Here is a 27,242-nt window from a genome sequence, read left to right as displayed (position 1 = left end):
TTCCAGAAATCAGTCTGCCTTTCATCTCTCCAGTGCAGAGGAGACCACATTGTGAGCAGTGAATACAGCAGACTAGGTTGAGCTGGTGAAGTTCAGGTAAGTTGATGCTTCATCTGGAAAGTGTATCTGGGGCCTTGGATAATGAGGACAGAGGAAGTAACGGATACCTATTACACCTTCTGCAGGAAGCTGCTATGGGAGTGTGGGGAGATGTTGGGAGTGAAGGAGCAGTGGACCAGGGTGTCCCAGATGGAACAGTCCCTGCATAATGCTGACAAGGGAGGGGAGGAGAATACGCATCTGCTAAGGGCATCCCACTGAAGGTGGCAGAAATGGCGGCTTAATGTTCCTTTGGATGCAGAGACTGCTGGGTGTGGTCAATGAGGACCAGGGGGTCCCTAACAGTATTGATGGCAGGAGGGGACAAGGGGTGAGGGCAGAAAGCAAGAAATAGCTTAGACATTACTGAGAGCACAGGGCAGGGAATCCTCGGTTGAGGAAAAAGGTGGACATTTCTGAGAATGCTATACAAAAGGTGGCATCATCAGAATAGAGGTGATGAAATGGTGTTTTTTTTGTCTTGTTTTGTGCTTTTTAAAAAAAGTATTGTCTGAGAATTGGTTAATAGACAAAAAGCAGGGAGTAGGAATAAATAGATCATTCTCAGTATTACAGGTTGCTACCAATGGAGCTCATACATGGATCCGCGTTAGGGCCACAGATGTTCACAATCTGTTAATATGATTTGGATGTGGGGCCAATTAGAATATTTCAAAATTTGCTGACTACACTGAAGTGGATGGGAACATAAGTGATGAGGAGGATGCAAGGAGGTTCAAGATGAGTTGGACAGATTAACTAAACGGGCTAAGGTGTGTAAACCAGAATTTCATGTCTCTAAGTGTAACATTATTCACTTTGGTAAGAAAGAAATGAAAAAAGCAGAATATCTCTTCATTTGAGAAATAGAAAGTGTGTGTATTTACAAGGACATGGGTGCCCTTGGCCATGAGTCACTAAAAGTTGGTGTGTGGTTGCATCAAACAATTAGGAGTCTGAATGGTATATTGGCCTTCATTGCACAGGGATTAAAGTACAAAGGTAAAGGTGTTTTGCTACAGTCCTGTGGAACTTTGGTGAGATTGCATTTGGAGTATTCTGTAAAGTTTTGTCTCTTTAGCTAAGGAAGAATATATTTGCCATTAAGGAAGTTTAATGGAGGTTCTGCAGATTAATCCTTGAGACAGTGGGATTACCTGTTGAGGAGAGATTGAGGAAATTGCATCAGTATTGCCTTTAGTTTTTGAAGAATGAGAGGTGGATCTGAGTGAAACTTAGAGCATTCTTATGGAGCGTGACAAGGTGAATGTCCCTTGGCTGGTAACACAAGAACCAAGGAACATAATCTCAGGCTAGGGGCCAGACATTGATGAGAGAGCTGAAGAGGAATTTCTTCACTCTGAGGATCTTTGGACTTCTCTACCTCAACAGGATGTAGACGCTCAAACATTGAACAGATTTTAGGACAAAAATCTATGGGGTTGTGGAGACTAATGACATTCAGGGATATGGAGCTAGTGTGGGAAAGATCCAGAGGTTCAGGCAGAACTTGACAGGCCGAGTGGCCCACTCCTCTTCCTAAGCTTCCTTCAACAACAGCATCTTGTAAACTAGAGCCTCTACCACCTAAAAGGTCAAGAGCAGTAGCCTCTCCTTGTGTATTCCTCTCCAAACCCCACACTGTGGCACATATATATCATATTGTACCACCGTTATTTCATTATCACCCCCCTCCAAAAGCACTCTGGGGGTGCCTACACCAAGTGGACTGCAACAGCACCAACAGCAGCTCACAACCACCTTATCCAGCGCATAGGGATAAGTATTAAATGCTGCCACAGACAGGCACACAGATATGCCATAAACGAATAAAGGAATCTGTACTACAGTCAGAGAAGTTGTAGAGAGGAGGAAGTACTTGTAGAATTGTATTATAACTGCTTCCAGATTATATTTAGTCCAAGTTTTATTTATCTATTTTATGATGCAGTAAACAATGGAATTCATGCAAGCAATGAATTGGCAAAATAAAAATGACTGCTCCTTTCTTTTCATATTTTCCAGGTACCTGTCACTGTGGCAGGTGTATATGCAACAATCCTGGGACTGACAAACTGGTTTATGGAAGGTTTTGTGAGTGCAACGACCAAGAATGCATTGACGATGAAATTGGCGAGATCTGTGGAGGTGCATACCTAATATTTCATTTCAGCAAGTGCTGCATTCTGCATGGTTGCTAAAGTGAAAATAGAATCTTCGGTAGTGTTATTTCTGTAAACATGCCTCTGACATTTTGTTAAAGTGGCCCCAAGCTTTCTGCAGTTACAACCTTTGGAAGAATCAGAAGTGCATAAGGCTGAAAGGGATTGAATTCACTGAAGATAAAATTTATTGGATTATTTTGTGGCATTTCACAAATGTTTTAAAAATTCTGTTCCCTTACAAAACACGGTTGGATATTCAATTCTGATGAATTGTTAAGTTAATACATGTGGAAATATGCTATTCTTTCTATCCAAACTTCTAACAACTGAGGGCTGTGTTTTCAAAGTTATCTTATTGGTTAGATTATCTGCTCATGATGAATTTTTGTAAATGCTTTTCAATTTTTTTTCCTTTTTTAATGTTTTTCTCTATAGTCAGTTATTAATATACATATATAAATGGTGAAATTTAAGCTAAATGCAATCAGACTTTTATTTTATCTTATATAGCTCAAAATTCTTTCTATTTTCAATGACAAAGAGTAGCTACTTATGCCTTCACAGCATTATCTGTCTCCGTGCCTCCTCTATAGATTGGTCTTTATATAAGAGTATAACAGCACAAAAACTAAGAGTAGGATAAGCAATTCAGCCTCTTGGGCCTGTTACTCCATTTGATAGAATCATGGCTGATCTCACCTCGCCCTCAACTCCATTTTCCTGCCCGCTCTCCATAACCCTTCAACCCATTACTAATTAAAAATCTGTATATCTCCTCCTTAAATTTACTCAATGTCCCAGAAACCATCATATTCTATGGTAGTGAATTCTACAGATTCACGATTTGAGGGAAGTCATTACTCCTCATGTGTTTTAAATCTGCTACCTCTTATCCTAAAACTATGACCTCTCATTCTAGATTGGCCCACTTGAGAGTGCAGCCTCTTTGCATCTACTTTGTCTATCCCCTTTAGCATTGTATTTATCTCAATAAGATCTTCTGTCATTCTTCTAAACTCCAGAGGGCATAAGCCGAAGTCTCTCTTCATAAGACAAACTCCTAGAACCAATCTAGTGAACCTCCTCTGAACTGCCTCATACAGGAAGTCTGAGTTGCTATGACAGCAGGTACATGCCTGTTGTAATCCTGAGCTAAGGATAGTGGCAGTGGAGAATCCAACATTCTTTCCATCACCTGGCTGACCAGCTTTCTCTCCTGCCATTATCGCCTATCATTGGGGTGTGCTGAAGATTGGCAGGTTGACGCAATGTGATTTGAACACACCTTCCTTCGGCAAAAAGTTCCCAGTTGGGACTTGAACCCAAAGCTTTTGGCTCAGAGGCAGCTATGCTACATATTGCTCCACAAGACCTCATCATAAAGTCGATACCTAAAACCATTCATCTCTTCAATCCCCACCAAACTCATTACAAGCCTTCCTGTAGACCCTCATTCTTTCATTAAGCTTTTAACCAGCCCTTCTAATATATCTTTTAGCTCATCTATCCAGTTTCCCCCTTGTCAAGCACTTTGTGACACATCTCTCTCAAAGGTGCTGTACAAATGCAAGATACTATTGTTATGTTATCTATTATTGTCCAGGTAATATTTTATGAAACTCCATTATATTGTTGGACTTGTTAGCAAAATATTCAAAGGTCCTATTGAATTACTTAAAATCCTATTGGTGCAATCCAATTTTTCTGACGAGATTCACAATCCATCCCCCTTGCCATTTAAACATATCACTTACTATGGACAATTTTCGTGCAATTTTACACCTTAACCAGAATTTAATTTTAGTTTTTTAACTACTTCTGTGGAATAGTTGGATTATGTGTGGGGAATTTCTTAATGTTAGAAACCTGTTATTTATGTGACAATTGAAAACCATTTTGGACATCTGTCTGCAAGTGTGTCAAATTATTTTGTAATTAATCATGAAGGGTATTTTGTGAAATGAAATCTGAGAAATAAAAACGTTAGTTAAATATTGTTGAAATAGTCTTAAATTTTAGTTTTGCTGCTTTACCCACTATTTCTTGTGGTTTAAGGGCATGGAAAGTGTTACTGTGGTAACTGCTACTGTATGCCTGGTTGGCATGGCGATAAATGTGAATTCCAGTGTGACATTACCCCGTGGGAGAGCAAAAGGAAATGCATGTCACCAGACGGCAAGATTTGCAGTAACCGAGGTGTGTCTTTCAAAACAGTTCAGATGTAACAAAAATGTTAATGATGAAGCTTGGAATTTAGACTAAATTACATTATCCACTTCTGCTCTGATTGCTTCAGTTTTGTATAATGAGAGCTGAAGTTACTGGGGTACACATCAACGATTATATTGTGGTTCTTAAAGACTTAACTCAGTAAAAGAAAATTTCAAAACCCAGCAGGATTGCTATTTTCTGATTACTGCTTTTACTCCAAAAGTAAGAGGCTGATGGATATGTTGAATGCAAAGAACAAGGAAAGAGACAGTGAAAGACGGAAACCCAGAGTGGGAGAGAGCATCATTTCATACATTGTTCTACTTGGCTACCCCAGAATGACAGTGAAAATTGAGAATGTTCCTGAGCTGGCTTCTAGCCAAGAAACTATTATGCAGTGCAAGTGAAGACCAAGGATTGTAGTTTCCCAACGTCAAAGTGTTTCGTTATACCATAACAGAAGAAAAAAATACTCTCAGCCTTGTCTGAGAATGTGTGTGTTAATTATCGGCAGGTCTCAAAACAGTTTGAAATCAGCTCATTGAGCCAGTGTTCACAAGTGTTAGATACAGTACTCAAAATTAAACTCATCCTCTTTTGTCAGAAAGCAAATCAAAGACGCAAAGTATCTTTCTCACTGATACCATGCTGGGCTAGTGAGGGTATTCTTCTTCATTAGTTAAAAATGGTGCTATCAGACATGAGCACAATGAGTGTGAGCTCTAAACACCATGAACACCATGAGTGTGAGCTCTTTTCTTACTCTCACAGCTCATGTGATTATCCCTGGACAAAGTGTTTATTTCTTAGTAGACCTGCTAAGCAAATCAGAAGAAGTCATAAAAGACCCAGTGAAGATTTGTAGATGGGATGAAGTTAGAATGGAATGAAGTAGGATGGGAAGACAGTCATGTTGGGCTTAAACAGTGCCTAGGGTTCTCTCACTGGAAAGGAAAATGATAAGAGTTGACTCAATAGATGTCTTTAAAATACTGAGTGTTATGGCTGATTGGATGTTTCTATTTTTTTTCCCTGAACTGAAGAGATTCTAAATCTCCTGGTTAATCTTTTTTCTCAATTAACCTACTGTGGTGTTGTACACAATAAATCCGATTTTCTTTCCTTACCCCAACACTACCACCTAACTGGATAGTGCTTATTTTTTTCTCCAGCACCCATGTTGTGTGTGTGCAGGTGTGAGACACAGTGAGAGATAACAGGTGAACAAATCTTTATTCAATTTCCACCACCAGGAAGAAAGGAAACACGACAGTCACCAGTGACAAGCAGTGCCCTTCACATCAAAGGTCAATGCTGCGGTAGTCAAAAAAGTGAGAGGGGAGGGCAGGGATTAAATCAAAATAAGGATGTTTCTATTTGTAAGGCGATTAAAGCTAGGGACTATGGGCAGGTGATGGTCTCGACTAAATCCATTACAGAATTCAGCAGAAACATTTTCATTAAATAGTTACGTTGAATAGTATAAATGCATTGAAGATGAGGGAGAAATGAATGGAATGAAATATCGACTGGGTGAGTGAAGGGGGCAATGGTTGGAGGCTCTTTTATAGTATAAACACCAGCACAACTAGTGGGCTGAATGGCCCGTTTCTATATTTTATTCCTTGTAATTCACATAAGTAATTGCCTCAATTTTTTTGCTTGGAGTTGATCTGTCAGTGTTTGAATTACGAATGATTAAAGTTTTTAAGACCCACACTTGAAGGTGCCAATCGTTACAGCGTGGAGAGTTCTGGGAAAAGGAGGTACCACAGATTTCTCTATGGCAAAACCAGCAATGCACAAGTTCAATGAGCTGAAATTGCTTCATGCGTTTTTCTAAATTTCTATGGTTCTATAATTGCAGGGGATGGCTTTTAGTGCCTTACAGTGATTTGCAGAGATGAATGAAAGTTCTTTCAATATCTCACCATCATGTACAGATCAGGAGGTGTGCACAGCCCACACCATTATTTATTACTTTACTGATCTTTATCTTGTACAATTGTCAGCAGCAGAACACATCTAACATGAGCACTACTTCAAGGTGGAACAGGTTTGATTCCAGTTATTGTTTTGTGTCACCGGGACAGTTTCATTGAGATTGAACTTTGCATTTCTGAAATAAAATAATGAATGCTTTTGTCAAATAGTCATTACAGCCTTCAAGAAGGCCTTTTGACACAACGAGTCCATATCAGCTCTCAGTGGAGCAACCCAGTCACTCACATGCCTTTCTGCCTCTCCTCTGTTCCTGTGGCCCTGAAAGCTAATCTCAAATGCCTGTCCAGTTTTCCTACCTGAGAAATAATTGACCATTTCCATTTACCCTACCCTCAAAACCAATGGGTTCTAATTCAGTACGATCTTCTGAGTAAAAACGTTCCTTCTCCCATCCCCATACTTCCTTTAAATGCAATCTGATTGAACCCCAAAATCCTACACAGGATAGGTGGCAGGGCATTTGCTGTACTTGTTTGTACACAGGCACAAGTACAAAGTGACAACTCAGTATAATGACTGTAGAAGTGGTGCATCACCTGGCAGTCCATGTTAGTTAGAGAGACCTTTTTAGATTAGATTACTTTAGATTACTTACAGTGTGGAAACAGGCCCTTCGGCCCAACAAGTCCACACCGACCCGCCGAAGCGCAACCCTCCCATACCCCTACATATACCCCTTACCTAACACTACGGGCAATTTAGCATGGCCAATTTACCTGACCCACACATCTTTGGACTGTGGGAGGAAACCGGAGCACCCGGAGGAAACCCACACAGACACGGGGAGAACGTGCAAACTCCACACAGTCAGTCGCCTGAGGCGGGAATTGAACCCAGGTCCCTGGCGCTGTGAGGCAGCAGTGCTAACCACTGTGCCACCGTGCCGCCCACATCTCCTCCTCATCCTTCAACTGGACTGACATGGGGCAGCATAATGGCTCAGGGGTTAGCACTGCTGCCTCATAGTGCCAGAGACCTAGGTTCAGTTCCACCCTTGGGTGATCATATGTGTGAGGTTTTCCTCAATGTGTCTGGATGGGATTCCTCTGGGTGCTGTGGTATCTTCCCACAGTCCAAAGGTGTGCGGGTTAAGTGGATTGGCCATATTAAATTGCCTATAATATCTGGGAATGTGCAGGCTAGGTGGATTAGCCATGGGAAATGCAGGAATGGTCTGAGTGGGATACTCTTTGGAAGGTCAATGTGGATTTGATAGGCTGAATGGCCTGCATCCACATAATAAGAATTCTAGAGGTCATTTTTGAACCCTAACATTTTGGAAACATGAGCTGAAAATATAACAGCAAAGGCAATGGTGGATTTGATGTTGAATGTTTATCAATTAAGTTCTAATTGTGTTCATCAGGTGGGTATTAATTGTGGCCTTATGTTTGTTCATAGCTGGGAGGATAAGTTGTGAATCCATTGCCTTTTGTATAAGACAAGCAGTCCATCTCCTTAACCAATGAGATTGAAAGATTGGGAAAGAAACAAAAAATGACAGGAAAGAAAGTCAAGGGAATTAGAGTCAAACCAGGGATAGAAAGAGAAATAAAGAAAGAAAGAAGGATTAAAAAACAATTCAAATCAAGAATTTAGAAATCTAACAATTTACTATTGCAGAAATGATGTTTTACAGTTTTAGATACTCCGCCTCTGAGCTGGAGAGGTTGAGTGACATTGCAGGAACAGAAATCAAATTATTGAAAGGGCCCTTACACTATTGAATACTAGCCCTAACTTTCAGCAACAATATTAAGAAGTAATTAACATGCAAATGTAACAATATCCTGACAGCCTTGGGGAGATAGAGGATGGGTGGCTGTTTACATAAGGCTGACAGTGGAGAGGAACAAATCAGCTGTAATATGAGGAGATTCACACCTCCAAGGGAAACTCTCCATTGCCACAGGTTTCTGGAGCATTTACACATCAATGTCAATGAGTTGTCATTAAACTGACTGTCACTCTGTCAGCAAGTGCTGGGCCAATGAGCTAGGCATTGTGCCAATGCCACATGTTTGCTTGCTGCATGTCTGTTTTGAGATGGTAGCAGTTAGCCTCCTCTGATTCCACAGACAGAATTCAAACATCAAAGGAGAGAAACAGCAAGTTAGCAAATGGATGTCGGGGGAATCCAAAGAGAGGCACCCAGGTTGTGTGTGTGTGTGTGTGTGTGTGTGTGTGTGTGTGTGTGTGTGTGTGTGTGTGTGTGTGTGTGTGTGTGTGTGTGTGTGTCCTTACCACGCCTCTTGTCAGGCTGTTCCACTACAGCAACAATTGACATCTGCAAAACAATAAGGAAGATTGCTCAGACACCTCCTCACCACAAAAAGCAGGACAAAATTCAACCTGCTTAATTACTGCCCCATCAGTCTACTCTTAATCATTAGCAAGGTTGTGGCAAGAGTCATCAACAGTGCCATCAAGTTGTACTTCTTCATCAATAACCTGCTCACTGATGGGGGTTTTGGGTATCATCAGAGCTGCTCAGCTGCACATCTCACTGTCATCTAAACACAGGCAGAAAAGCTGAAGTCTAGAGGTGAAGTGAGAATGACTGCCCTTGTTAGCAAGGAGCACTTACTTGATCATGTGTGGTGGTATCAAGGAGGATAGCAGAATTGAAGCCAACTTCTGAGATAGTGTGTCAAACTGAGAAAATAGAAGCATTATGTGACGTAATAAAGAAATTTTACAATTCTTGGAGTTAATAACTCAAGTTAACAAAGACAAAGTTTAGCCCAGAAATTCTATCAGTTGGGGATCTCTTTGGATGAGATGGGTTGCTGTTTTTTTTGACAGAACTGAATGCCACTTAAACAACAGACTGTGATGGGAGGATGAGAAAGGAAATTCACTCTCAATGACTACATAATAAATATAATTTACAGTAGTTAAATGTGGATTACATAGTCTGGCCGTGTTCGATGACAGCACAATACCACCCTTCTCAAATCATGCTGTGATTTTTCTTTAGGGAATTGCATCTGTGGTGAGTGTACATGCTATGACCTGGATCCCAGTGGTGAATACGGTGACATTCATGGGGCAACATGTGAATGTGATGAGAGAGACTGCCACGCTGTATATGACAGATACTCCGATAGTTTCTGCTCAGGTAAACAAACTCTGTATCGCACAGATTCAATACAGACTTTTATTTTCAAACAAGTTGGAAATTGTTGTCCAATTACCATGCTTCCCTCTATTATTCTTTTGGTGTTTAACACAGTTACCCCAGACCAATGTTATGTTTCTTCACATCTCTTATTGCCATTTCCTTTGGCTTTGCAGCATCATTCTTTCTGTCACTTAATCTGTCCTATCTTCCACATTGCCACACAGCTTCCCTTTCATTCTTCTGTTCCCCTTCCCCATTCATTCTCTCTATAAATGCTTGAAATCAGTTAGCTATGCAGCTTTTTACTGTTCTGATGAATGGTCATCAATTGAAACATGGGGGTTAATTTTAAGTTGTGGGGATGTGTGTTGGAAGGAAGGTTTGAGTGTAATTATGATTGGTAACATGTTGGGGGCAGCGTTTAACCAGGTAATTGTCAAACTTCTGCCCCTAAAAGATAGGAAGTCTCACCCTTGAGAGCTACTGGGTAATATGATTGGCTGGTAGCTGTGTTGTCCCAGCAGTGTAAGAACTCAGTAGCAGCCCTCGCTGTGACTGCAAGCAGCCCCAAGTAGGAAGACAACATGAATAATAGAGTAAGGTGAGTCTGCAGAAGGATCAGTGACCCCTGGTGTGTGGGTGTGGGTGTGTGTGTGTGTGTGTGTGTGTGTGTATATACATCCACGCATTCCCATCTTTAGAGGGGTGGAGGTGGAGGTGGGGGCGGGGGTACCCTAGTGAAACAGGGCAAATTCCCCCACCCTCACAAAAGGAGATATCCCCCATTTCCTTAATGCTATTTAACCATGTACTCTTCACATACCTTGAGTGTTCCTTGTGCAGGGAATGGTCAATATGCAAAGCCTCCTCATCATATATTTGAAGTCTTGCTTTTGTCCACACCAGTGAGCAGTCCTTTTGACATTTGAAATTTAACATTCAAGTCCTAGGGATAAGGTGTAAGACTTTCTACTTCTTGCTTTGTGAAATAATAATCCTCACAGTCTCTTGCAAAACTGAAACTCTTAGTATGGGCAGTGTGCTGGGCATTTAATCGACTCATCTCACTTCTCCTGATCCTCGTCAATTAGAAACATGAATCACTCCAAAGATAAATCAAGTAAAAACTATTTGCAGTCACATTGTATTTTTGTACATGGAATTGCAGTACTTCCTGCCCATTCACAATTGCCCTTGTGAAGATAGTGTCAAGCTTCTGTTTTGAACCGTTACAGTTCGTGGGGTATACACATACCAAAAGTGCTGTTAGGATGAGAGTTGCAGAATTTGACAGTGAAGAAATAATGATAAAGTTTCAGTTCAAGATAGTGCTTGGCTCGGAGTGGAATTTTCCGATGACAGTTTGCTCATGTTTCTGCTGCCTTTGTCTTTCTAAATGGGAGAAATCACAAATTAGGAAGGTGCTAAGGAGCTTGGGTGTATTGCTGCAGTTCATCTTGCAGGTGCTGCACACTGCTACCATTGTGCATCAATTGTGGATGTGGTGCCAATCAAACGGGCTACTTTGTCAAGCTTCATGAGTGTTGTTGGAGCTACACCCATCAAGGAGTATTTATTCCATCACACTCCTGACTTGCACCTTATAGAGGATGAACAGGCTTTCGGGAGTCAGATGGCGAGTTACGTGTTGCAGAATTCCAAGCCTCTGACCTGCTCTTGTATGTATAGTATTCATGTCACGAATCCAGTTCTGGTCAACTGCAACAACTAGAATGTTGATAGTGGGGTTTCAGTGATGATGATACCATTGAGTATCAAGGTCAGATGGTTTAGAGTCTCCTTGTTGAAAATGGTCATTGCCTGGTACTTGTGTGGCACAAATGGTACTTGTCACTTATCAGGCGAGGTGTGTAATTGGCCAGTTTGGATTTGAGTAAAAAGTGAGGTCTGCAGATGCTGGAGATCAGAGCTGAAAATGTGTTGCTGGTTAAAGCACAGCAGGTCAGGCAGCATCCAAGGAACAGGAAATTCGACGTTTCGGGCTAAAGCCCTTCATCAGGAATGAGGAAAGTGTGTCCAGTAGGCTAAAATAAAATGTAGGGAGGAGGGACTTGGGGGAGGGGCGATGGAGGTGTGATAGGTGGAAGGAGGTCAAGGTGAGGGTGATAGGCCGGAGTGGGGTGGGGGTGGAGAGGTCAGGAAGAAAATTGCAGGTTAGGAGGGCGGTGCTGAGTTCGAGGGAATCGACTGAGACAAGGTGGGGAGGAGGGGAAATGAGGAAACTGGAGAAATCTGAGTTCATCCCTTGTGGTTGGAGGGTTCCCAGGTTGGATTTGTCCTACATTTTATGGATAGGGTGTGCCTGAGCAGTTTTACAGACATTTCAGGGAGATGCCAATGTGGCTGTACTGGAACAACTTGGCAAGGTATGCAGCTGCTTATTGGCTTATTGACTCGGTGGGGATTGAAATATGTATTCACGTGGGCATCCACATGGGTATTCAAGATCAAGGGTGCAAGTCTTCGGTACGATTGCCAGAGTATGGTCCAGGCCTGGAGCTTTTGCAGTATCCAGTGCTTCCGGCCATTTTCTGATACCATGTGAAGTCAATCGAATTGGATAACGACGGGCATCTGTAATGCTGAGGACCTTAAAAGAGCATCTAATGTACAATTAGTGATTGTAAAATGATTCTGATTGTTACATGTGCGTCAGTTGAGAATTTCACAGCTTTTCAGCTTTAAAAACCAATGAAAAGTTCCAGCATTTAATATACGGAGCACTCTTGTTCCTGAAATTTCTGAGTCTGCTGGAGTGAGTACATATTTTAATCCCTACTGAGGCAATAAGGCAAACAAGCAGCGATTCAGATGAGGATTACAGCAAGATCTGAGAAGAGCAGGAGGAGGTAAATAGTTCCCTATTGCTGTTCTTCCTAACTCATCAGGACTGTCGCTGTTTTCGTTTCCTGGAAGCTGGTAAATATGTATGATTAGAGGATGGGAGGTTATGTTCAGAAAAAGATGGACCAATGTTCACGTCTCAACATCGTCTGACTTATTTTCCTCTGCTGCATTAAAAACTGAAATATATGTTCACATTTGGTTGTGAAGAAAATTAGAATTTACAGCTCAGAAACAGCCCTTTCAGTTCAGCTGATCTATGTGCTCGCCTCCATTCCATATGAACATCATCACACCTTGTTTCCGCACACTGTATCATCAAATCCTTACTCCCTCTCATGTTTGTCAAGGTTCCTCTTAAGAACAGCTATGCCATTTACCTCAACTACTTCATGGTGATAGTGAGTTCTCACCACTATATGGGTCAAGTTTCTCCTGAATTCCCTGTTGGATTTATTAGTGACATTCTTATGTTTATGACCTCTTTCTCCACTGCAAATGGAAATATTTTCACTGTCTTTACTCTATCAAGCCCTTCCATAATTTTAAACATGGCAACTACAACTTACATTTGTATATCATCTTTCACATAATAAGATGTCTCAAGAAGCTTCATGGAAACATTGGAAAACAAAGTATACCACCAAGTCAGAACAGGAAATATTATGAACCTAAGAATTAGAGGTATACCAATTGGCTTCTTGCACCTACTCTGCTCTTCAGTAAGGGAATGGATGGTTGGTTTGTATTCCAACTTCCACATTCCTATCTACTGTTGATCATTTTTGATTCCTTTACTTAACAAGAATCTAAATGGATCCACCTTAAAATTCAATGAACCCACCTCCACTACCAGCTGAGGCAGAGAGCTCCAAAGTCATATAAGACTCTGAGAGGACAAAAAAATTCCCCTCGTCTTTGACCTCAAAGGGGAATGCCTAATTTTTAAAACACCATCTCTTAGTTCTGGACTCACTTATACAAGGAAACATTCTTCTCATGTCCACCTTGTCAAGACCATTCAGGATCTTTGCAACTTCAATCACTCTTCTAAACTTCCAGCCGATCCAACCTTTCCTCAGAACACAACTTCTCATTCCAAGTATCAATCTGGTAAATCTCCTCTGAACTGATGCCAATACATTTACATCCTTCCTTGAATAAGAACATCAAAATTGCACAGAGTAGTCTTGATATTGTCTCATCACTGCCCAGAATATTTGAAGCATGACATCTTTACTTTTATATTAAATTCCTCTAGCAGTAAATGGTAAGGCCACATTTGGAGTACTGTGTGCAGTTCTGGTCGCCTCACTTTCGAAAGATGTGGAAGCTTTGGAGAGGGTGCAGAGGAGATTTACCAGGATGTTGCCTGGAATGGAGAATAGGTCGTACGAGGAAAGGTTGAGAGTGCTAGGCCTTTTCTCATTGGAACGGTGAAGGATGAGGGGGTGACTTGATAAGGGTTTATAAGATGATCAGGGGAATAGATAGAGTAGACAGTCAGAGACTTTTCCCCCAGGTACAACAGAGTATTACAAGAGGACATAAATTTAAGGTGTAGGGTGGAAGGTATAGGGGGATGTCAGGGGTAGGTTCTTTACCCAGAGAGTGGTAGGGGCATGGAATGCGCTGCCTGTGGGAGTGGCAGAGTCAGAATCATTGGTGACCTTTAAGCGGCAATTGGATAGGTACATGGATAGGTGCTTAAGCTAGGACAAATGTTCGGCACAACATCGTGGGCCGAAGGGCCTGTTCTGTGCTGTATTGTTCTATGTTCTATGTTCTAAAGGAGAGTGTCGTTTTATACTTCATAACCACTTGTTGTACCTGCTAACTAACATTTGTGACTCATAGACTAAAACAGTTGGATCCATCTATACTTCAGAATTCTGCAGTTATTCCCCATTTAAAAATATTCTGAATTTTAATCTTCATGGCAAACTGAACAACTTCACATTTTCTCACATTATACTGCATCTGCCAGATTGTTGTCCATTTACTCAACTGACCGATACCCTTCTGTATCTTTGCTATTCATCTTCACAGCATACTTTCCAATCTATCTTCATATTATCCCCAAACTTGACCATTATCCCCTCATCCCCTCATTGATACAAGCTGTAAAAGGTTGTGAGCCCACCATACACCCCTGCGGGACCCACCTGTCTCATCAAGTCAAACTGAAGACATTCATTCATGCAAACTGTCTGATATCTGTCAGCCAGCCAATCTTCTACCTATGCTAATATATTACCCGAACACCATGAGATCCTAATTGGTGCAATTGCTTTTAGGTGCCACTTTTTCAAATACCTTCTGAAAATCCAAATACACTGTATCAACAAGTGCCATATTTTACAGAATACATGTTAATTATTCATAAAATTCCAATACGCTGTTTAACAAGCTGTTGGGTCAAATTTCCCTTTAACTGACTCTTCTTGATTAACTTGAGCTTTTCCAAGTGCTCGGTTATAACATCCTTATTGATTAATTCTAATAGTTTTCTCCCAACTGTCGTCAAGCTAAATGGCGTGTTGTCTCCTGTTTACTGTCTCCCTCCCTTGTTGAATAGCAAGGTTATATTTTGCTATTTTAAGTCTGATGGAACCTTTCTGGAATCTAATGAATTTCACAAAATTAACACCAGTGCATGTATTGCCTCACCAACCACCTCTTTTAAGAGTCTGCGGTGAATTCCATCAGGACCTGGAAACTTGTCCGTCTGTACATATTAGTTCAAGGGTACATTTGAATGGGTGTCTTGAAGAAGAAAAGTAAGATTGAGTGCCAGAGAGGCACTGGAAGGGAATTCCACAGATTGGGATCCAGGCATCTGAAGGCAAAGCCATCAGTGGTAGAGCAATCATCATTGTGAATTAAGTACAAGATATAGTGTATTATAAGAGACCAGAATTAGAGAAGTGACAGTACCTTGGAGGGTTATGGGGGCTGGAGGAGATCACCAAAATAGGGAGCGGCAAGACAATACAGGCATTTGAGAACAAAGACGAGAATTTAAAACTCAAGACCTTGTTTGACCAGGAGCCATTGTGTCGGGAGCATAGGGGTGAGTGGGGAACAGGACTCATTTCAAGTTAAGGCATAGGCAATATTTCTGAATGAGAATAGAATGTTGGGGAGCAAGTAACGGTACATTAGAATATGATGAATGGCTTTTGAAACATCGATTCCCCTGCCCCTTGGATGCTGCCTGACCTGCTGTGCTTTTCCAGCACCACACTCTCGACTCTGATCTCCAGCATCTACAATACTCACTTTCTCCTAGTCAATTAGAATAATCAAGTCTATAGAAAATGAAGGAAGGAATGAGGGTTTCAACTGTGGAACAGCCAAAGTGGGATGATTGAAATCTATATTACAGAAGTGGAAATAGCTGTTCTTAGTAATGGAGTGGCTGTGATGTTGGAAGCTCATCTTGGGATCAAATCTGGTATAAAATTTGCAAGCATTCCGACTGAACAAAGTTTAGAGTAGGAGTGAAATCAATCATTCCAGGTTTCCTGAAATTTAATTGGACTAGATTTCTACTCATCCAGTAACAGCCAAGGAATCAAAAAAAGATGGTGCTGAGGTACAGCAGATGCCATGCACCCTCTCAGTTGCCTTATCACATGGCTAAGTGTACATCTGAAAATAAAGCTGTGACTTTGGATATTGTCACCAAGGGACATCTTGGAGATGAGAAATGAGACCAAGGAAAGACCCTTGATATATTTAGAAGTATGTCAGAACTCCAGTCTATTTTCTAGATAGTAGATTGCTCGCCTGTACAATATTTAGAACTTGATAAATGTCTATCCATTATAGGGGAACAAGGGGTAGTCTGAATATGTATGCTGTAAGTGTGCATACTCCTTGCTAATTTAAGTGTGCATGGCCTTCCCTTCTGTTGGTTGCTTAATTATGGAATTATCCAATAACAGAGTGTTACAAATAACTAATACAGAAGGAAGTAAATAAGCACTAAGTAAATAAATCAGGGTGATAATATCGTTAAACCTTCAAAATCAATACTTGTTGCTCGCACTTCCTTCTGTCTTTTTTTTTATTAACTGCTTTTTTAAAATTCCTCCCCCCCCCCAACACTGCAGTTGTCAGGTAGCTGAAATATTAAATCTCACGGAGAATGTACCTGATAGCAACATGCATCATCAACAACAATCTACATTTATGTAGCACAATTAAAACAGCACATCCATCCCAATGTGCCTCACAGGAGCTGATACAAATTTGATGCTGATGATGGCTAATGGATGTGTTTTAACAGGAATCAAAATAAACAGGAAGGGTTTAAGGAGTGAATTGCAGAGTTCAGATCCTCACTGGTTCAAGGTACAAGCACCAAAGACAGAACAATAAAAAATGGCAAGGGACCAGTATTTATAATGGACTAGTAAAGTATATTGGCTTTGAGTGAAACTGAATAGTGATATCTGACAAATATCCCACAGTATTTCATTTTTATTCCTGTTTCTAATGACTGCTTATTGGATTTAACCTAAAGGTGTTGGGCAGTGCAATTGTGGAAGATGTGACTGCTATGAAGGATGGAGTGGCAGAATATGTGAGCATCCAGATTCTTGTCGCATGTCAGTTGAGGAGAGTGAAAGGAAATGTCGAGGGAATTCTAATTTACCCTGTTCAGGAAGAGGTAGGTGAAATCTCTCTTTTTACGTTGCCATTACTTCATATTATTTCCTTTCATATTAGGTGAAATATACCAGGTATTTATCGCTCAGATTTCTCTGAAGATTCCTAACTGCTTCCTGTCATCATGATAGAAAACGGACTTTCCAATCTGTAGAATTTGCTACCCGAGGAAATGTTAACTGTGTGGGACACAGATGGAGTTAGTTTCTCCCTTCAAGCCAAGATGTGACAATCTGTGGGCAAGGGACTGACATCCAACTGAGTCTAGCATCAGGAAACTAATAATGCTAGAAAGGTAGCTAAAAATACAAGACTCTCATTCCTCTATTATCTTTCATAGTTGCAGCATGTACCAATGCACTTTTTAAAATTATTTCATAGTGTGTGGCATTACTGGCAGGCCCAGCATTTGTTGCCATTCATTAATGCCCTGATAAATTTCTGCAATCCGGGTGGTGTAGATGTTGTTAGGAAGGATTTTGACTCAGTGGCATTGAAGGAGTGCTGATCTAGTTCCAAGTCAGGATGATGTTTGCCTTGGAGGGGAACATGTAGGTAGTGGCTTTTCCCATGTATCTGCTGCGCTTGTCCTTCTAGGTTGTAATGGTCACAGTCTTGAAGGTACTGTTGAAGGAACCTTAGTGAATTTCTGGCTGCTTTGACCTAAATGGTTTCATGATTCTTGAGTGTTGTTAGAGCTGCACCTATCCAGGTAAGTGAAGAGTATTCCATCACACTCCTGCCTGCAGCCTTGTAGATGGAGGACATTGGGAATCAGGTGGTGACTTATCTGCAGCAGAATACCAGTGTCTGACCTGTACTTGTAGCCACAGTATTAATATGGCTGGTCCATTTCAACTTTTAGTCATTAATCATTGCCAGAATGTTGATCATAGGAAATTCAGTGATAGTAATGTCATTGAATGTCTAGTAGCAATAGTTAGGCACCCTCTTGTTGCAGATGATAATTTACTGGCACTTGTCAGTTTAAGCCTGAATGTTGTCTTGGATTTATTGCATACGGAGTAACTGTTCAGTATTTGAGATGTCACAAATGGTGCTGATCATTGTGCAAACATCAGGGAACTTCTGTACTTCTGATCTTTTGATGGAGGGAAGTTCATTGATGCAGCAACTGGAAATGGTTAGATCTGGGACACTACCTTGAGGACCTTCAGCAGCAGCGGACCAGCACTGGACGATTGGCTTCGAATGAACCACAACCATCTTCCTTTGTCCCAGGTAGGACTCCAACAAATAGAGGCTTTCCTGAATTCCACAGACTCCAGTTCTGATAGGGCTCTTTGATGCCACATTCGGTTAAATATTGCTTTGAAATCACTATTACATCACCTCAAAATTACCTCTTTCCTCCATATTTGAACTAAGGTTGTAGTGAGGTCAGGAGCTGAGTGGTCCTGGTGGAAGCTAAACTGAGCATCAGTGAGCAGGTTATGCAAGCATTGCTTGCTAACTATGTTGTTGACACTTTTCCTCACTTTGCTGATGATTAAGAGTAGAACTGATGAATGATAATTGGCTGGGTTGGATTGTTCTGCATTTTATGTGCAGGACAGGCCTGGGCAACTTTTCACATGGTCTTGAAGATGCCAGTATTGTAGGTGTACTGGAAAAGCTTGGCTTCAACTAGTCCTGGAGCACAAGTCTTCAGTACTATTACTAGAATGTTGTCAGGGCCCGTGACATTGCTGCATCTTGTGTCTTCAGGTGTTTTCTGATGTCATGTGGAATGAATTGGCTGAAGACTGGTATCCGTGATGCTGGGGACCTCAGGAGAGGGCCAAAATGGATCATCACTTAAATCTGGCTGAAGATGGTGACAAAAGGTTGAACCATATCTTTTGCACTAATTTTCTGGGTTGTCCCAACATTTACGATGGGGTTATTTGGGAGCTTCCGACAAGTGTGAATTTTTTAATTGCCCATCACCTTTCACAACTGGTGTGTCAGGACTGCAGAGCTCAAATCTGATCTAATGGTTGTGGACAGGGCCAGAAATCATGTGCCCCTGTGATGCTTCTAACCTGAGAACAGTATGCAAAACAGGCCTCTGGAGCCCTGGTTATTGACTATGATGTACACACAGTCTCGGCCTTGGTCATAGGATCCCTTAGCTCTGTCTATTGAATGTTGCTTCTGCTATTTGAAATCTCTTCTGCTGTATCTTTGGCTGTTCCACTCCTTATTTTTAATTTTTCTTTGGTGCTGCCCTTTGCATGCCCTCCTGCTCTCTCCATTGAGCCAGTATTGATTCCCTGGCCTATTGGTAATTGTAGAATGGGGGATATTCCAGACCATGAGGATTCAACTGTGGTTGAATGCAGTTCTGGTGCTGATGGTTCAAGGATGCCCAGTTTTCAGTTGCTAGACCTGGTCAAAACCTGTCCTGTTGGCACAGTGGCTGTGCCCCACGCAAATGATGCAGGCTATTCTCAATGTAAAGGTGGGGCTTTGCATCCACAAGGACTGTGCAGTGGTCACTTCTGCAGATATTGTCATGAACAAATGCTTCTGTGATAGGTAGACTGGTGAGGATTAGGTTTTTCCCTGTTGTTGGTTGGCTCACAAGTTGCTGTAGACCCAGTCCTGTAGCACAGTTGGTCAGGCAGCATTTGAGGAGCAGGAGAGTCAACATTTCGAGACTCTGATCTCCAGCATCTGCAGTCCTCATTTACTCTTGCTTTAGGACTTGGCCAGCTCAGTCAGCAGCGGTAGAACTGAGTCATGGTTGGAGATGAAGCATTGAGGTTCCTCATCCAGAGTACATTCTGTGCCCTTACCTGACACTGCGCATCGATCACTTGATGTTCATCATGGAGTAGTACTGATTTATTAGCTGATGGAGGGTAGAAAGCTGTAATCAGGAGGAGATTTTCTTCCCCATGTTTAATCTGATGGCATGAAACCTTATGATGTTTGGAATCAACGTTGAGCACTTCCAGACAACTCCCTCCTGAGTATATACCACTGTGCTGTCACTACTCACTGTCCAGTGGAACCAGATATACCTAGAGACAATGATGGTATTGGCTGGAGACATTCTAACTTATGATTACATAAGCTGACTATGTCAGGCTGTTGTTGACATGGGCCAACTCTCCTCATTTTGGAGCAAAAATTTGATAAGGAAGATTTTGCATGGGTCAACAAAGCTGGGTACCCATGATCTTTTCTGATGCTTCAATCAAAGCGAACGCTCAATTCAGTTTCTCTCCTTTCTAGCCAGTGAAGTCCTGTTTGAAATGTTATCAGTCCTTTATTATATGATATGTAGCAGAATTGGCCAAATTGCACATGGCAGGCTCCCATGACAATAGTGTAATGGCCATGTCATCTTCTGTCAGTGTATTTTTTTTTGTTTTAATCATCATCCATGGGATGTGGACATCTCTCTCCATCTCAAAGTGGCCTCCATGAAGGTGATGAGGAGCCACCTTCTGGAATTGCTGCGGTCCACATGGGTGAAAGTGCTCCTCCCAGTGTTCTGTTCGAAGAATTGCAGAATTTCCCAACTCCAGCAAATTTTCCCTATCAGGATGTTGATTGAAGGATGCATCTTCATCAGAAAAATGGGGGAGAACATCCTTGCTCTTCTCTAATTAGTGTCATGGAATCATTTCCAACCACTTGAGAGAGCAGACAGGACTTTGTTTAACTCAAAAGATGTCACCTCTATTGCTACACATTCCCTCAGTCATGCACTGGAAGTGGCAGCCTTGATAATGTGGCTTGGAAAGGATGTTGAAGACCCAACCTTCTGACTTAGTGGGCACAGTGCAACCCACTGAGTCACAGTTAACTTGGATTCATGGCAGTTTTATGTTAATGTTCAGGGTGTGGCCATTGTTGGCAAGCCCAGCATTTATAGTCCATCCCTAATTGCCTTAGAGAAGTTGGCGGTGAGCTGCCTCTTGTGTTGGAAGTACATGCACTCGGTAATTTTGGTGGGGTTGGGGACAATATGAGTCGGTTTGGAAAAGTGTTTTTTACTGATTTTTCTGGTCTCAATCATCTCCTGTTCAGTTAAAGTGCTTCAGTGATCAGTTTGTCAAAAGCCTCTATCTACTCAGTTCCGGAAATCTGGACACATAGAGAAGAAAGATCAGCTGGGTAACTCACTGTGCAATCCAGGAAATTCTGGGCCCTAGCTGCAATTGGTAACAGTTGATAATAGCCCCATCAAAAACGGCACAAATACTGAATGGTTTTGTTTTGAATTTCTATGTAGAATGGTACAATACAGATGGAGTCCAGTTGGCCCATTCTGCCAGTACTAACTTTTTGGAATATGGTCCAATAGGTCCAGTTGCCCTTGCCCTTTCCCTCTCACCTCAAAGAGAAATAGAGTTAATATTTAGCATCTAGTAATAATCTTCTTCAGAAATGATGCTAACTCTGTTTTTCTCTCTCCGCAGGCGCTGTCAGACCTGCTGAGTTTCTCCAGCATTCTCCATGGTCGTTTCAGATTTGCAGCGTCCACAGTATTTGCTTTTATTATCCTGAAAAATGTCCCTGTTTAAAAGTTACTATTGAATCCTCTTCCACTGCTCTCAGACCGTGCATTCCTGTCACAACAATTTGCTGTGTGAGAAAATCACCCCACCTACTCCTTTAGTTCTTCTGCCAATGATCTTTAAAGAGTGTCCGCTGGCTGCTGGCTCTCCTGCCAAGGATAAAATAAGGAAAAACTATCAAATCACTTCCTGATTTTTGAACACCTCTATTAAAGCTCCTTTTAACTTTCTCTGTTCTAAGTGGAACAATCCCAGTCTCGCCACATAAATGAAATCCATTATCCCTGGTACAATTCGACTAACCCTCCCCCGCACTTCCCTCACCATGTGAGCAATAAATGTGTTTTTTGATATACTATTTGCACATCATATTTGATCCTGCATTTTCCACATTCTCAGCACTGAAGTGATTATAAGCTGTGCTAGTTTCCATGGCAATACCTCTGCTGGCTGCAGTGTAGTTGCAGATATGCATTTTACTACCGTGTCATTAAAGCTGCTAAATTATAACATTTTCTGCGACTGCTTCAGAAAGCAAGGACAACTCCATCAACATTGAAACAAGTGACAGCCTCACCCTCAAGGGAATCAGAATTTGTTCAGACATCATTCAACTGAAGCAAGATCTTAACTGTGTTGTATTTAGAACTTTCGCTTGTTGCATATGAATATAGATTAAGGGTTGAGGTAAAATGGAGTTTAAGAGGATTGAAGGAGTTGATGGGATAAAGAGAAAAGAACTGTTTCCTCTGGCCGATGAGAGAAGAGGGAAATTGAGGGATGGTAGAGTGGTATCCAGATGAAGGGGATAAACTTTAAAATTACAGTCAGGGTGATATTTGGAAGCAGGCCTTCCCACAAAGGGGAGTGGGAATTTGGTACCCTCTACCCAGGAATGTTGTTGAATCTAGGGGTTAATTGAAAATCTCACAACTGATAAAAGTATGAATGGTGATGGAAAGTGAGTAGATGAAGTTAGGAAACAGGCCAGTGTTGATTTTGTTGAATGTGTCTTCCTGTCTCCATGTCTCTGTTCTAGAAATCATGTAGACTGTAAGCAATTATTGTCTGACAAAAGCTGAAAATCAACAGCAGGGCTGTTGGCATCAATATCCTTGACCACCATCATCAAGGGCATCACAGCGTGCAAAGATCAACACTCTGCACCTTTTTGATTCAATAGACGGCTGAAGGATGGAGGTCTAAGGGGACAGTCTGAGGTGAGGTGCATTTGGGTGAGGAGGGGAAATTTCATTGAGAAGCAAAAGAGTAATGTTTGTAGCAGGGACTTAAAATAGCTATTTTTAAAACAAGGCATTACAAAGCGACAGCTTGAATTTTTCTAGCACCTTTAATGTTGTAAAATGCTTTAAGGTGCTCCACAGACAAGACTATCAAGTGACTTTTGATACTGAGCCAACAAAGGAGATATTGGGACAGTTGACCTTGCACAAAGAGAGAAGTTTCTATTCTGTGTGCTTCAATGACTCTGAGCATCTTAAAAGAAGAGGGTTAAGTAGAAATACAGTGGTTTAAGGAAGATATGTTGCAACTTAGGACAGGCTACTGAAAGCAAGTCTATCATTGGTAGTTTAATTAAAATTGGGGTAATGCTCACGAAGCCAAAACTGAGGAGTGCAGAGATCCTGGAGAATTTTGGTGTTACAAACACTTAGAGATAGACAGGGTGAGGCCATGAAGACATCTGAATAAAAAAAAGTTGAGGAGTTGAATTATATGAGGTCCCAGATTCTTAGTCCTACCTTGGCTAGAAAGAACAGGGAAGTGGATGCGTGCCATGGGGCCAAGACTAGCTACCTCACTGCCATATGACAGTCCATTTGCCTTCCTGCCACAGTCTGCTTATTGTTTCCAGTATTAATTTTTTTCTCTATTGCCTCCTCTCTCCTCTTTGATTCATCACACCTTCCCAAATTTTATCCCTCGCGCAACTATATAGTTTCAATTTCTCTCAACCCTCCTTGATTTGCAGGTCATGATAGCACTGGCCCGCCCTGGTTCAGGTGTGAAATATCCCAGTGGTAGAGATCCCACTTTCTACAGTACTGCTGCCAGTGTCCCATGAGCTGGAACCTATTTCTCACAGATTATTACCTTTTGAGGTTTTGCTTCTTAATTTGATGCACAGGCCCTCATACCAACGATGCATAACTTCTCTCTTTGTCCTCCTACGTTATGATAGGACCACGACAACTGTCTCTTTCCCGTCCCACTGCAAGGTTCTCTCTCGTCCTTTGCAGATGTCCTGAGCCTTGGCACCAGGCAAGCAACATAGCCATCTGGACCAAGCTGCAGTGAACAGTGTCAATCTTCCCACTGCACTGCCCCTCAATACCATAAGCATTCCTTTTTGGTACCTACACTTGAATACCTTTCTGTACAGGTTGATATAGTCAGTTAGCTCATCTGCCCTGCAGCCCTCACTGTCATTCAAACAAATATTAAAAGGAAACCTCAAACCAGTTGGACAATTGCAAAATCAATTGCTTTGGTTTTATTGTTGTAAAACAGATCTGATCACTTAAGCCAGGCTAAAGATTATTCCAACTGTAAAACAGAGATGGAATAAATATGAGCACACTTCAGTCACTCAGGCCTGTCAACAATAAACTCAATGCACCGTGATTTATTGTGGCTCTATTACAAAAGGTTACCAGATTTTCAACATGGAAGGTACGTCTTGATATTTCCTAGCTTGTTGCATAATCCTCCAAACAAAATGAAAAATGATAAGCTCTGAGATCTAGGAGAAAGTGAGGACTGCAGATGCTGGGGATCAGAGTCAAAGAGTGTGGTGCCAGAAAACCACAGCACGTCAGGCAGCATCCGAGGAGCAGGAGAGTCTGGTGAAGGGCTTATGCCCGAAACGTTGACTTTCCTGCTCCTTGGATGCTGCCTGACTTGCTGTGCTTTTCCAGCACCACACTTTTTGACTCTGATCTCTAGCATGTGCAGTCCTCATTTTCTCCTAGAAATCTTGTTGAGGGCACTTTGAAGACACAGGGGACAACGGCTTATAGTGACTCTTGGCTTCCATGGAAACAAAACATTAAGACATAGGAGCAGAAATTAGGCCATTCAGCCCATCAAGTCTTCTCTGTCATTCAATCATGGCTGATAAATTTATCAACCTCATTCTCCTACTTTCTCCCCATAATCTTTGATCCCTTGATACTCAAGAATCTATCTATCTCAGTCTTAAATACACTCAATGACCTGGCCTCCACAGCCCTCCGTGGCAATGAGTTCCATGGATTCACCACTGAAGAAGTTTCTGTTTATCTCCATTCTAAAAGGTCTTCCCTTTCCTCTAAGTTTGTTGCTCTTGGGTCCTAATGTCTCCTAACAATGGAAACATCTTCCCAACATCCACTATGTCCAGGCCATTCACTATTCTGTTGTTTCAATTAGATCCCCCCTCATCCTTCTAAACACCATCGAGTATAGACCCAGAGTCCTCAAATGTTTACAAACAGCTGCTTGTTTCTGTGTGCACCCAAAATCATTGCTGCATCATCTGATATTGTTTCCATGGTCACAGACAAGGCTCAGGGGCATGGAGCCCCATTTTCAAAGCCACAGGGAAGCTTGAATTTTAATGCAGAATACAGGCTGAAGGCAGGATTCTTGGCAGTGAGGAGGAACAGAGGAATCTTGGGGTCCATGTCCATAGATGTCAAAGTTGCCAAGCAGAACGCTGTGTGGAACTCGCTTGTGTGATGATCATTATAGGTGTACTTCTAAAATGCGATGATTGCATTCCTGTGCAACACTGCATTATAGGAAAGTCACGTTTTAGAAACAGCACTTCAAATGTTGGCAATGTAATCGTGTTACAGCTAAAACATGTTTTAAAAGTTCACGCTTTAGAAACTGTGTCCCCAGATCGTCAATCGTGGATTTGTGTTAATGAAAAATGCATTATAACAGAACGACCTGTATTTTATAAATGTTCACACATAATCGGAATGATGTTGTGAAACTTGAAAGGGTTCAGAAAAGATTTACAAGGATGTTGCCAGGGTTGGAGAGTTTGAGCTATGCGGAGAGGTTGAATAGGCTGGGGCTGTTTTTCCTGAAGCGTTAGAGGCTGAGGGGTGACCTTATAGAGGTTTGTAAAAACATGAGGGACATGGATAGGATAAACAGACAAAGTCTTTTCCCTGGGTTGGGGAGTCCAGAACTAGAGGGCATAGGTTTAGAGTGAGAAGGAAAAGATATAAAAGACATCTTTGGGGTAACTTTTCATGCAGAGGGTGGCACGTGTATGGAATGAGTTGCCAGAGGAAGTGGTAGAGGCTGGTACAATTACAACATTTAAAAGGCATCTGTATATGAATAGAAAGGGTTGAAAGGGATATGGGCCAAGTGCTGGTAAATGGGACTAGATTAATTTAGGATATCTGGTCAGGATGGATGATTTGGACCACGCTGTACTTCTCTATGACTCTATAGAATAATACAGCGCAGAACAGGCCCTTCGGCCCTTGATGTTGCACCAACCTGTGAACTAATCTAAGGCCATCTCCTTACTCTTTTCCATCATCATCCATATGCTTATCCAACGACTGTTTAAATGCCCCTAATGTGGCTGAGTTAACTACATTGACAGGCAGGGAATTCCACACCCTGACCACTTTCTGAATAAAGAACCTGCATCTGACATCTGTCTTAAATCTATTACCCCTCAATTTGCAGCTATGCCCCCTCATACAAGCCAACGTCATCATCCTAGGAAAAAGATTTTCACTGACCACCCAATCTAATCTTGTGATCATCTTGTATGTCTCTATTAAATCTCCTCTTAGCCTTCTTCTCTCCAACGAGAACAGACCCAAGTCCCGAACCCTTTCCTCATAAGACCTTCCCTCCAGACCAGGCAACATCCTGGTAAATCTCCTCTGCACCTTTTCCAATGCTTCCACATCTTTCCTGTAATGGGCGACCATAACTGCACACAATATTCCAAGTGTGGCCGCACTTGCGTTTTGAATGGTTGTAGCATGACATCACGGCTCCAGAACTCAATCCCTCTATCAATAAAACCTAACATACCATATGCCTTCTTAACAGCACTATCAACCTGGGTGGCAACTTTCAGGGATCTATGTACATGGACACCAAGATCCCTCTGGACATCCACACTACCAAGAATCTTGCCATTGACCCCATGTTCTGCCTTCCTGTTATTCTTCCCAAAGTGAATCACCTCATATTTATCTGCATTAAACTCCATTTGCCACCTCTCAGTCCAATTCTGCAGTTTATTTAAGTCCCCCTGCAACCTGCAACATTCTTCCACACAGTCCACCACTCTACAGACTTTATGCAAACTTATTAACCCATCCACCTGTGCCTACGTCCATATAATTTATAAAAATGACAAATAGCAATGGTGCCAAAACAGATCCTTGTGGCATACCACTAGTAACCGGACTCCAAGCTGAATATTTTCCATCAACCACAACTCACTGTGTGCTTACAGAAAGCCACTGCAATGGACAGCTGGAATTGACAACCGGAAGTGGCAGATTCAAACCA

The 27,242-nt window shown here is 41.7% G+C and overlaps 1 protein-coding gene across 1 annotated transcript in view; it reads left to right on the top strand.

Moving 5' to 3' along the window:
* The window catches only part of itgbl1 (integrin, beta-like 1), a 223,897-nt gene that overhangs the window by 123,629 nt on the left and 73,026 nt on the right, over positions 1 to 27,242 (top strand). The window contains exons 4-7 of the mRNA XM_060826498.1: positions 2,125 to 2,247; positions 4,320 to 4,460; positions 9,460 to 9,600; positions 17,000 to 17,146. Coding sequence (XP_060682481.1) covers positions 2,125 to 2,247; positions 4,320 to 4,460; positions 9,460 to 9,600; positions 17,000 to 17,146 — 552 coding nt within the window. The remainder of the gene's footprint in view (positions 1 to 2,124; positions 2,248 to 4,319; positions 4,461 to 9,459; positions 9,601 to 16,999; positions 17,147 to 27,242) is intronic.

Source organism: Hemiscyllium ocellatum, chromosome 6 (assembly GCF_020745735.1).
Source record: "Hemiscyllium ocellatum isolate sHemOce1 chromosome 6, sHemOce1.pat.X.cur, whole genome shotgun sequence".
Lineage (NCBI taxonomy): Eukaryota > Metazoa > Chordata > Chondrichthyes > Orectolobiformes > Hemiscylliidae > Hemiscyllium > Hemiscyllium ocellatum.
This window is presented reverse-complemented; position numbering and strand designations above follow the sequence as displayed.